Source organism: Lutjanus erythropterus, chromosome 4 (genome assembly GCF_056507025.1).
Source record: "Lutjanus erythropterus isolate fLutEry1 chromosome 4, fLutEry1.hap2, whole genome shotgun sequence".
Lineage (NCBI taxonomy): Eukaryota > Metazoa > Chordata > Actinopteri > Lutjaniformes > Lutjanidae > Lutjanus > Lutjanus erythropterus.
The window spans coordinates 15,607,972-15,620,096 of NC_139320.1; the positions used below are offsets into that span (position 1 = coordinate 15,607,972).

The 12,125-nt window shown below is 41.8% G+C and overlaps 1 protein-coding gene across 3 annotated transcripts in view; it reads left to right on the forward strand.

The window, feature by feature from the left end:
- Positions 1–10,521, forward strand: part of sik3 (SIK family kinase 3) — a 49,402-nt gene extending 38,881 nt beyond the window's left edge. For all 3 annotated transcript variants that reach the window (XM_084717105.1, XM_084717107.1, XM_084717106.1), the window contains 7 exons: positions 316–485; positions 587–714; positions 2,271–3,040; positions 3,296–3,450; positions 4,551–4,680; positions 4,780–4,906; positions 7,018–10,521. In XM_084717105.1, the coding sequence (XP_084573231.1) occupies positions 316–485; positions 587–714; positions 2,271–3,040; positions 3,296–3,450; positions 4,551–4,680; positions 4,780–4,901 (1,475 nt within the window). In that variant the 3' untranslated portion in view covers positions 4,902–4,906; positions 7,018–10,521. The remainder of the gene's footprint in view (positions 1–315; positions 486–586; positions 715–2,270; positions 3,041–3,295; positions 3,451–4,550; positions 4,681–4,779; positions 4,907–7,017) is intronic.
- Positions 10,522–12,125: the final 1,604 nt, after the last annotated feature.

Consider the following 12,125-nt stretch of genomic DNA (forward strand, 5'->3'; position numbering starts at 1 on the left):
AAACAGGAAAGGAACTTAACTTCAAACCACAGAGATTCAGACTTGTCTACTGGCAATAGGAAAAGGCTCAATTGCCTGTTTTAGTGGGTTAAAAAAAAGCATATACATACATACATATACAAAAAAATGGTATAAAACTAAATTAAAAATTCTTGTCAAAAATAACACTTCTATAGCAACTTAAAGAAAAATAAACAAGAGTTCAAGAGTCAATCTATGCAATGCTCTGAACTGGCTCAAGTTAAAGTTTCTGTTAATTAGGACATTTAATTATTCCTCTCCTCTCCTCTTCTCTCCTCTTGTCTCCTCTCGTAGGAGGGCCGTCGTCCGTGCAGTACCAGCATGGTACTCCAGCGCTGTATCAAGGCCAGAGTGGCAGCCCGCCCCCCACAGGCCTGCCACGAGTCTCTCTACCAACCAATCAGCAAGCAGCATCTGCTCGCCCCACCGTCCCATTGGCACCGGGTGTACCTCAGCAACAGCAGGTGACTGCAAAGAGCCATTGAAATTCAGTTTTTGTCATTTTTCCTCTGTAGATGGTTACGTGTTTTATTTTTTAACAATCTGACTGTGACTGTTTGTACAGGTGACCATTCAGGTTCAGGAAGTGGAGTTGGGAGGTGGGGCGCAGAGACAGGGCAGCTTTTTGTCCACGCCAGGGGGACACAGAGTCCTTGGGAAGCAGCTGAGCGCAGACAACGCCGAGTCGCACAGGTGACCCCACCCATCCTGTCACCACGTCCCCTGATGACAACCAAACCAATACCAGTGGACTTTCTGTCTTTTTCCGTCTTTTAGTTTTATTTTTGTTGTATCACTCCCCATGATTTCACAATGCCACTCACAACAGACACCTTCATGCTGCTTCATGTTTATCATATTATTATATTCACCGTTGTATGTTTCTCACCATTTTGTTTGTGTTATACATTTCTGCCATGTCCACTGATTTTCTACAAATTGTATTTTGAAACTTCAGACAGTAATACTGCTGGTCAGGTCAAAGATTAATGTGTGAGAGAGCAGAACTTTGAGACTGTTTGTTATCAGTACTGAAAATTATCATAAGCCCCTCGTCAACCTTGCTGAGATGACCTCAACAAATTCTCTGCCTCAGTGTAGCTGGGTGAGTGGTTGGATGTAAATGTTTTGGAAGTACATTCAACAAAAATATAAACGCAGCACTTTTGTTTTTGTTGAGGCACTGTACTATAGCCATTTCACATAGGGCTACAGGTAACAGTTTCTTTTCTTTTCAATTTCTTTCTCCTGAAACCTAACCAGCCCAGCCAATGAAGATTGAGCTTAACAAATTCAGTTTGACAGAAATATAAAGTTACTATCCTAGTGACAACACCTTGCATTAGATGTCTTGTACAATCCTTTGTCACTTGCAGATTATGTACCTTTTAGCTGCACAATATTTACTGCATACTGCTACTCTAACCATTACTAGTTTTGATCTGAACCTATATCAGTTCTCCTTTCAGTTCTTTTTCATTATTAATTACTGATTGTTGTTGTTGTTTTTTTTATGTAACATTTTTTTAAATATATGCAGAACAGAATAAGAATTGAATATTTTTTATAAGTTGTTTATAGAGCAGCAACAGTAATGTTTACAACAGCAGAGTCACAATATAAACTTAATAGTATCTCACTGGAAACAAATCTGAAATGTCAATAAAACAAATCATATTCCTGACATCAAAACACTGAGTGAAATTTAGACAGAATGAAGACTGCAGAAATCAGTATTGGTCATCCTGTCCTCTGTCAGCGGGATGGACTATCTTGACAATTTCTCACTAACATGGATTTTAATCAATTTGTGAACAAACCTTTTGTGTGCATAGAAGAAGTCTGACATCCTTTACTTCAACTCATGAAAAATGGGAGTAAAAACAAAAGTGTTGAGTTAATATTTTTGTTGAGTATATATGTAGAGTAGGATATCAGTCATCCTGTGACCCCTGACATCATCATCCTTCTGAAAAGTACCCCTGGAGTCAGGACTGATTTCACTGAGAGAAGGTCTAACAATCAAAATATATCCTTTGGAAATACCCTTAACACCTCTCAGTGAATACTTAAACCTGGACTCTACTTGTGAAGTGTTTGCTAGGCTTTGTGTGTGTGGTGATTTGATGAAGGTCTTCTGTAGATTGTTGAGCACTCAGTGATGTATTTGCACAGTGTAGTGAGGACTGAGAGCATGTTGTTAGACAACAGGTAGCTTATTATCCTCTGCGTTCCCTCTTTCTCTCCAGTCGCAGCCTTGGTCGCTTCACATCAGGCTACGACCAGACTCAGTTCAATCCTCACCTCTTCTCTGGTGACGCCACCTCCCGAGGCGCCTCTGGAGTGGTGGGCTCATACAGCCCCTACCTGCAGGGAGCCTCCCTAAAAGTCCCCGGCCTGGAGGGTTACCAGAGTGGGGTGGTGGGGACCAGCAGCTACGGCACCCCCTCTACACTACAGCAGGCCCTGCTCTCCCCAACTCCTTTGGACTACCGCCCCCCACAGCAGCATGTCACTCCCACCTTGCAGGGCCTCCTGTCCCCCCGCCACTCTTTAACAGGCCACGCCGACCCCAGGCTGCCCCCCCAGGACCTGGCTGCCCTGCTGAAGAGGCAGAACCCCCGGCCATGCCAAGCACCCCCCACACCACCCAGTGGTGCACCCCAAGAGTATGGAGAGATGCTGCTCCTCCGCCAGCTGAGCCAGGGTGAGAGCTTAGAGCCACCGACACCACAGGGTGCCTCCGGAGGCCAACATTACCACCACCTCCTCCAGATTCGACCCCCTGAGGTGCAGCCACAGCAGCACCCGCCTCAGGCACCCTGCCCCAGCTTACCTCACTCAGAGAGCATGGAGGAGGACGAGGTGCCAGCTGGCTACCATCACCCACATGAGGGCCTGCTGGCCAAGGCAGGTGAAGCTCATGAGCTCCTGGGGCCTCCCCGAGGAGGCACCCCGCCCTACAGCTCCCCTACACACAGACATGGTGGTTACATTAGGAGTGCTCCAGCAGCTAGAGGTAAGGCCTTTTCACACAGCTGCTATACAACTGGCAACAAAGGTTTCAAGTCCACTATCTGACCTGACTTACTGAAATATTTTTGTATAACCTTCACCTTTGTGTTACTTACGTACATCAAAAGATTGTTGACATTAAGAATCGCACCAGAGCTGTTTATTTTTTTTTTTACTTATCTTGGAAAAATCATATATTTATACACACACATACACATACATACATATACATATATACATATATACTCTATTCTGTCAGAACCTGAGCACGTGGAGTGCAGGCCCCCAGGGCAGGCCATGGAGGTGCCTGATCATAATGGTGTGGGCTATTCGCGAGCTCCCCAGGGTGACGCCTATAGGTCCCGCGGACAGCTACAGCGCCACCACACCATCCAGACCTGTGACGATGCCTATGTGAGTGAAACCTGACTGCTAGTTTCTACAGACCGCACTGATCACACTTTGTTATGAGAAGCTGTAGTTAAGCCTGCAGCGTGACAAATGACTCATCAGACTAGGGTTTTCGATGTACTGTAAGTGTGATACCATGCAAACTGGATGGCAAGAACAGTCTCACATTTGTATGGCATGTTAAAGGGATAGTTATAGCATATATAAGCTGTAGGTAGCTTATACACGAAATAAAAGTGTTTTAATAGTTTGTTAACTAAAATGCATGTCATAGGCTCTGTCTAAGGCTCAGTGCCTTTCCTCTAAATTTTGCCTGTGACAAGTCTTGAGTCTCCTTGACTAGCTACGACAAATCCAAAAGGAAAACAGAGTTTAATAGCTGTGACTCCAGGAAGATTTCTTTTTTTTTTTCTTTTGGGCCAAAAAGGACTCTTGAGAGTAAGGTTAAGTGTACACTATATTTCAAATATTTTCACAGCTTTACTTTGTCAGTCTTCTATGACAGGAAATTAAAGTTTTATAAGCCTTATAAGACTTAAGTGAATTCAAACTATCCTTTTAAAACACAAAAGTCACACAAAAAAACCACGAACTAACTGATCAAAGAAGCAGCAGACCAGCAACTCCTGTGTTCTGAGAGTTAAAATGACCAGTGGAGTCTGGCGGGTTTGAGAGAGTGATATTTGGCTTACATAACAGCTGTTTCCAGTCAGAAAAGGCTGTCTGGTGGCCAGGTAAAGTGGTGAAAATATTCTAAGTAGAGCAGACACTTTTTAAGTGGCTAAAGTACCTTTTGCTGCTGCTCCATCTATAGCAATATATTACTTAGCTTCCATGCTTGTATTCGTCTCTGCTTCATCTACTTAAGGTAGTACACTGACTATTACATTACGTCATAGTGGGATAGCTGAAGGAAAAAAGCAAATGTTTGCATGACTGACTGAGTCTAGAAGTCATAATCATTTTGATTTTTGGGGGACATTGACAAACTATCAACTTATCTAATCATCCAAACAAAGTTCTGACTTACCATAGCTGCTAGAGGCTGTTAATTAAGTGTCAGTAGGTTATTTTCTGTCACAAACTGTTCATTTTCTGTTCAGGATCAGGCAGACCCCATGTCTGGGATGAGCCTGTTGGCCGGGAAGGCACTAAGCTCTGCCCGCATGTCGGACATTCTCAGCCAGACGTCACTGACAGGAAGCCAGCAGCTGCACCAGCGGGAAGAGTCTGGTCAGTAGGAGACGCATCATTCATCTGCCTTCAAATACTCTTGAAACATTGTGTGGATTTTCTTTGTCTATATCAGTGAAAGATGTGTTTCTCATACAGTGTGTGATGTTGAAGGGGAGCTCCATGCGGCGGCCTGCTACCCCTCCTCTTGCACCAGTGACATGCTCCTCAGCTACAAGCCCCCTGACCTGCAGTACAGCATGGAGCAGGCTGGGGTCTAGCACAGGTACACATGTACACAGAGCAAAAGTTTGTTAGTAAAAGATTATATTAACTTTTGATACATGAATACTTAAAATTAGGGGTGTAACAATTCACTCATGCATCCGATGCATTGGACTTTAATGTGTTAGATACGAGTGCGTCAGTTCAGATGGCATGTATCGGTAAAAAGCTGAACTTGAATCAGAAACAAATCGAAACAGCACCAGCGTATCGATACATCCCATTATGACGCGCATATGTTTCATTTTTGGCATCAGGGAGCTGCCCCTGTAAGTTTCCTCTGTTTTCTCTCTCGTCCTGCCTCTGCCTGCACCGCTCTTGCTGGATGGCTACTGCCGCGTTCACACAAAGAAGCGCTCCCTCCTCCCTTTCCTGTGTCTCCTCTTCATTTACTCAAAACAGACCACACTGAAAACAGCGACAGAAGTGACATTGTACCACATCGCACCACCGAACTTTCATAAAGTGCAAGGGTAGAATAAGTTTTGTTTTATAAGAAAGGTGAGAAACACTGCTGCAAATCATTTATACAAAACCTGTCAGACAGCAGAGTACAGACCCACAGAGACGTCATGTGACTGTGAGAGCAGGTAACACGGAGCATCACTGTTCCCCGACACTAATCAAAACTACAGCACTCTTCATATGAAACCGTGTAGATCAACTTACTTCAAAAATACTATTTTAAACAGTTTTAAAGTTTTCTCACAGTTTCTCATTTAGGTTGCAATATCTTTTTTACACATGAGATTCATAATAAAATGTTAAAACCACTGTAATGTCTCCTCTCTGTCTCTCTTGTTACTATATTTAGTAAAACTATTAGGATTTCTTTTTGCAACTAATAGCACTCTACAAATGTACCATTGATAGAATCAAAATGTAAAGATTCACACATTGCATTGTTTTTTCTTGCATCGTATCCTATCATGACAGAGCTGAATCATATCAAACCAAATCGCTGGCCATTTCAAAATTTTAGGATACATCATATCATTGAACATGAATCGATATGTATGGAATCGGTCTCAGTCAGTGAGATACACCCCCTACTTAAAATAGCTTCAAACACATTTAACAGGTAACATACACAAATGCAAATTCAAGATTTTTCCATATCTGTAAGACACTTTTGTGGCCTCAGGCTGCATCACCTATTTAATTCTATAAATGAGCAGGATAGCTGTCAAAACTTGTCCAGCAGGCTCCTTTGGCTCCACATCACCCCATAAATGAGTCACATTTATAGTTTCATATAATAGCTACATCCTAAGTGCTTTTGGCCTTGCTTTTATGGTTTACTCAACGTTTATTACCTGATTTTCTTTTGTCTATTTTATCCATTCATTTTCTTTATGTAAGGAAAGTGTCAGTGTATAAAATGATAAAATGTATTACCAACTTTGGACCTTTTAATGTTTTGTTTTACAAATCTATCAAGCTTTTTTTTTTACACCTATCAAACTCTCAAATGTCAATATTTACGTGTAAAAATAACACAAAATGATGGATTACTTTAAGTGATCACACCATCAGGTCAGTATTTAGTAGAGGCACTGTTTGTGAGAGACTTTACAAAGAGGGCCTTAAACTACCTTTGATTTTTTTTTATTTTGGATTGAAGCTCTTCACTCATCTAGATGCTGTTTTGTTTTGAATGTTTCTTCATCCTATTTATGCCAGGGGCAAAAAAGTATTATGTAGGTCATTGTTATAATTGTTAAAAGGGTCCTTCACCAATCTAGCATTGCACTCAGACAAAGTAAAAAATGATGTTTTACAGACTGACAGATAACTCGTTGACTGGACAATTTTGGCGATTATTATCCTGCATCATCAGGACCCATGTGGGGAAATCGATTCTGGTGATTCACCGGAGTTCAGAAGTTCTTGATGCATTGTAATGCTTCTGATGTATATTTGTATGTCCTTTTGTGTCATTAAGAGCTATTAGTATTAGTATTGTATTGTTATTAGATTAGATTTAGATTAGATTCCTGTTAAAAATGTGTACACTTATGTGTGCTTAAAGCCCAAGCCAAGATAACCCTGGTAACATCATCAGGGATCCCAAACATTCACTTTTGCTTCTTTGCACCTCTCTTCTTTTAGGATGGGGTGTATCCTGTGTACAGCAGTCCATATCAGCCATCCTGAGTTGTGTTGACTTGAGTTGAGCAGCATCACGCCAAACCACCGTCGTCTGCCCAAGCGGGGGCGCTCTACGTCCATCTGTCTGTCTCCATCTGTCCCTGGGAGGGCAGTCTGCGCAAGAGAGAGGGGTTACTGTGGGTGGGTGTAGACATTAGAAGGGTGGGGGGGGGGGGTCACAGGTGGGGCCTCGGGGTTCAAAAAGTCAAAGTGCCAGCATTTTTCTGCACAGACATCCAGCATTCATTGCCGCAGGTTGTCTCCTCTTTTCACCTCCCTTCATGGGCAGATTGGGGATCCACTCCTCCCTCTTTCGACTCGACCCCCTCACCTCCTCCCCCAAGAAGCCCGGTCCACTCCAGTCCCCCACCACACCCACCTGCTGCCCCAACCTAATCCTCCCCTTTCACCCTTCGTCTTCTATCAGCTGTTGGCATAGTTCATTATGTGCCTCATCGGCCAACGCATCGATACCGTCATATTTGCAAGAGTCCAGTTACACAAAGAAACATACACACTGCTGCCACAAACCCAAAGTATTCACATTAAGTGTGTGTGTGTATGTGTGTATGTATGTATGTGCATGACTGAGAAGAAGGGGTGAGTGGAGGGGAATGGTGTCTACGAGGTTCAGTCTGCTCCTCCGTCTCTCCCCCCTCCTGCTGTCCCACAGCAGATCATTCCGGAGCGGGCTGAAGTCTCAGCAGTGGTGGCCCCCTTCCCTTTTCGGCTGGGTGGTGGGTGTTTTGGTTCAGGCTCCAAATGGGCAACAAAACCGCTCTCTCCAAAGATGGAGCTCAGTGACATCGCACAGGACAAACCAGCTCTCTTTTTTGTTTTTTCCTTTTTTGTTCTGGCATTCATTTCTTTTTTCTTTTTTTTTTTTCATTTTAAAATTCATTTTTACGGCTAATGTCCATGTAGGCATTATGGTCAATATTGTTAATCTTATTGTTATTACTGTTTTCTGTAAAAGAGGTTTTATTATAATGAATATTATCATTATTATTATTATTATTATTAAAGGAAAAACAGTTCTGTGTTGCAAGGAAGACAACATTGTTCTTTGATTACTTAAGTAATTCTGCACTTTCGGTTCAAGCTATCCTTTCTCTGTCTGTTTCCACCCCTCCTTGCTGTTCCTTGCTCTCTGTCATGCTGTTCCCCTGCTTTTCAACCCCACCCTCCCCACCTCCTGCAGCCCAAACTTTCCCCACCTTGTGTTACCCCCTTTTCTCCATTCTCCTTTCCCGTGTCAGTGACAGTGTATTGCATTGTGGGTAGTTTTACCAGACATTTGCTCCTTTCCTTGTACAGTGATGCCATGTATAGAACGCTATTGCAATTTCTGTATCGAATCTTTTCTTTTTTGTTACCTTCCTTTTTTTTGTCGTTGTTTTTAGATGTTGCTGGGGAGGCTTTTTTATATTGGTATTGTTTATCATTTGTATTTTTGGATGTCTTCAAAATGTTTTCTTCTTTGTTTTTTTTTTGTTTTATGAATCTTGAGATTTCTAGCCAAAAGAAGACAGAGAAGAGAGACAGTGCTCTTTCTGTGTCATAAAAAAGATTGTTCTTATTTGTTTTAATATTATTATATCAAGACACTTGAATAAGAGGAGAGTAATTATTTTGTGTTGCTTTTTAAAGTATCATTTCAATCGATGTTGTTGTGACTGTCATTCTTGTTGATGTTTGGCCTGTTTTCTGTTATAATGGGGTAGTTGTGGCAGGCTATACAGGGTCAGGCTTTGGGCTTTGTCTGGGTTGGTTCGGGTGCTACAGAGACTTTACACTCTTAAAAAAAAGACAAAAAACGAGGGAATAACTTGTAAAATAGCTGACATATCATCCTTAAACATCACAAGTGTGGAGACGGACAAACCCACTTCTTTTTCTCGCTGCCCTGCCTATCTGCTGTGATCCTCCCACCGTCTTTTACTACATCGGCTTCTGATCGGATAACGCCTTACGGACATGGACCCTCCTCTCAAACTAACCTTGTCACTATGACCAGGGAAGAAACTACAACTACTATTACTCAACCCCTGTCTCCCCTCTTTTGGTTTTCTTAAAACTTGTCTCATTTCGGCCTTGCTCTGTTCTCCTGGAAGGGAAAATGGGAGGCTGCGTTTCATGAACAGTTAATGGATCTTGTTGCAGTCAGATAGACCTGGACGCACCTCCAAACCATCAAAGGGAAACATTTCAGGAGGTGACCGTAGGAATGAACGGTATGAATTGGACTTGTGGTCAGAGCGGGGCATGGTTTGCCCACCTTAAACATGTCTACCAACGTCTGTGCCCTGAGCTCAGTCGGGCTTGAGCACGGCCAGATGGAGGCTACAGCACACTGGGGACCACAGCAGAAGTTTTAACCCCACCTCCTTTTCCTCCCTTTTTTCTAATATAATTTTATTGTTTGACCTCTATCTATCCACCCATATACAATACCCTTGGATACTGAGTCTGTATTGGGCTAGCAAAAGACTGTGGTGCAAACATTAAAGCTCCACTTGTATGTGTTTAAACTGGCCAGATTTCACAATAGCTGGCCGCACGGTTGACTTTTCATATGCTACATACATCTGAGAACTGTAGATGGTGTCATGCAGTGCCTGTGCTTTCCATCTGCACCGTGTCACTTCCTGTTTACCAACTTTCACTCTTTGTCAGAGCAGGTGGGATTAGCCTCAGCAGTAAAACAAGAGTGCAATACTGGAGTAAACAGTAAAGTGGGATGGATTCATGGAATTAATTGTTTTCTGTTTCTTCCCACACGAGTCTCATCCGGCAGAAGAAGCTTGTTTCCATTCCGTTCAGCTCTCATTCATGCCTCTTTCAGATCTGCCCTCCTGTTTTCTCTCATTGTTTACACCAAGCCAAAACTGAGATCTGGAAGAGAAAGAAATGAAATACTTGTCGGGAATTGGAAAGGAAACAGCTGGGATGGGAAACATTGGATTGTCTCCTGTCCCACGGCAGGATAGAAACTCTAAAATTAAGATCAGAGGCTCCACTTTGGTCAACATCATGACATGTTACCGTAGCTGTTGTTTCAGATCTGTGCGTGTGGGGGGAAGAGCAGTGGCACACAGGAAGGGACAGCTCAAGTGAATGGAAAGCACTGCAGATGATTCAGACTGCTGTTTTACACACATCTTCTGCCTGATCAGACTGACCCTTCTCCCCTTTTTTTCTGTCTTAACTCTTCCCTCCTTCCCCCTCTGTTTTTTTTTCTCCATCCCAGCCTCCCTGCTCAGATAGCCAGCTCTCTGCTCTACTCCCGTTTCTTAGGTTCATTTTGTTTTCTATTGGTTCATTTCGTCTTTTTTTTTGTTTTTATGTTCATTTCTGTTGAGTACAAAAATACTAAAGTGCAACAACAATGATTAAAAAGAATATCAACCAAACTGAGATGAATAAATAAATATATATAAATAAAGAAATAATTTAAAAAGGTAATGACTTGTGGGTCTTTGTGTTACCTGCTACGTGCCTGTCTGGATTCATGATGGAGCTTTATAAGCTCTTCCATTGCTGGCCAAGTCTCCCTTTTCATTTATTTTTAATTTTAACATTTAACATGTTTTCCCCACCTTTTAGGCAGCCATTGATTTAGGACATGTCAGGCTGAAAATTATTTTGCAAAACATATGTCACTAAGATTGTAATGCATTTACAATCACATAAGACAAAGAAATGCAGCAAATCCTTAGACCTAAGAAGCTTTAACAAGGACATGTAATTTTTGCTTGAAGTTACAGATTAATCAATGAATGATCAATTTTCTGTCAAATGACTAATCGATTAATTGATTGACAACTCCATCTACCATGAAATTGCAGCTGTAGAGCACTTTAAAGAGCACTTTAATTAGCAAAGTTACCGCACAATAGAGTAAGAGTTTAAAATTCACTTTTTACACAGGAAACAATGTGCAAAACCCTAAATGTACATGTATGGGGAAAAAATAATTGTGCAGCAGTACAAAAGACAAGCAAAATTTGCAAGAGGAAACAAATGTAAGCGATAGATGTGCAGGGACTGTTAATGTGCAAAAGAGACAGTTATTGCGCGCGAAAGAGTGCGCGAGAAAGGTTGAAAGTGTGCAAGACGCAGAAAGTTTAAAGGTGTGGAAGAGAAACCGAGTTAGTTTTGTTCCCACAAGAGAGATTGAGGGTGCAAGAAATACTGAGTTATTATAGTTCGAGTGAGAGTTTGACAGTGTACGCTCAAAAGAAAGGGAATTATTTTTGTGCACGCAAGAGACATTGACTTACTATTGTAGTTACTGTGGTAAGATGGCAGGAAAACGGTGTTATTGTGCGCACAAAAGAGTATGAAAGTGCGCAAAAGAGGAGTTATTGTGTGGCTGCACCTTAGCCACGATGAAGCGCTTATGTTTACTCATTGTAATATCTAATTTCACAAGACACAGCGCGATGATCTGTAGCAGCATTTCACTGAAATTAAAAGCTGTTTGATAAAGAGAGTGCAAACATGCTGTTGTAATCATCTTCTTGTAGCAACACATTGAGAAAAAAAAAAAGCTCGACCACCCGCTGCAGAATCAGGTATGGTTGTAAAAACAGAAACAGTGGCAGTAATCTGGATGTAATGTAACATTACCCCTCAACAGAGTCATGTGAAACTCAATCATCAATCTGCATTTGCATTTTTTTTTAAATCTGTGGCTGCCTGGTATAACGGGTCTTTGTTTTTCCTCTGTTCACGCATCTTCCTCACCTTCATCACCGGTAATTAGTTTCCATGCCTGGATTGAAGAGTACACTGAATTGCTAACATGCATAATATATAATACATATACAAAACAATACAATACTGGATTTTTTTTTTAGGCTGATACTGATATTTCAGAAATTCAAAGTTTCTAAAAAAGCGATAATGACATGCAAGTACTGAACGAGACTGAACTTAGTGCTCTCTGGTGGACAGATGGTGTCACTTGTTTCTGAATGACCACAAACCTGCTTTGGTATTTCTGTAGTGCAATTTCTCGGTCCTCATTGACCAAAATAATATGCACTGATGTAAGTATATCTGCA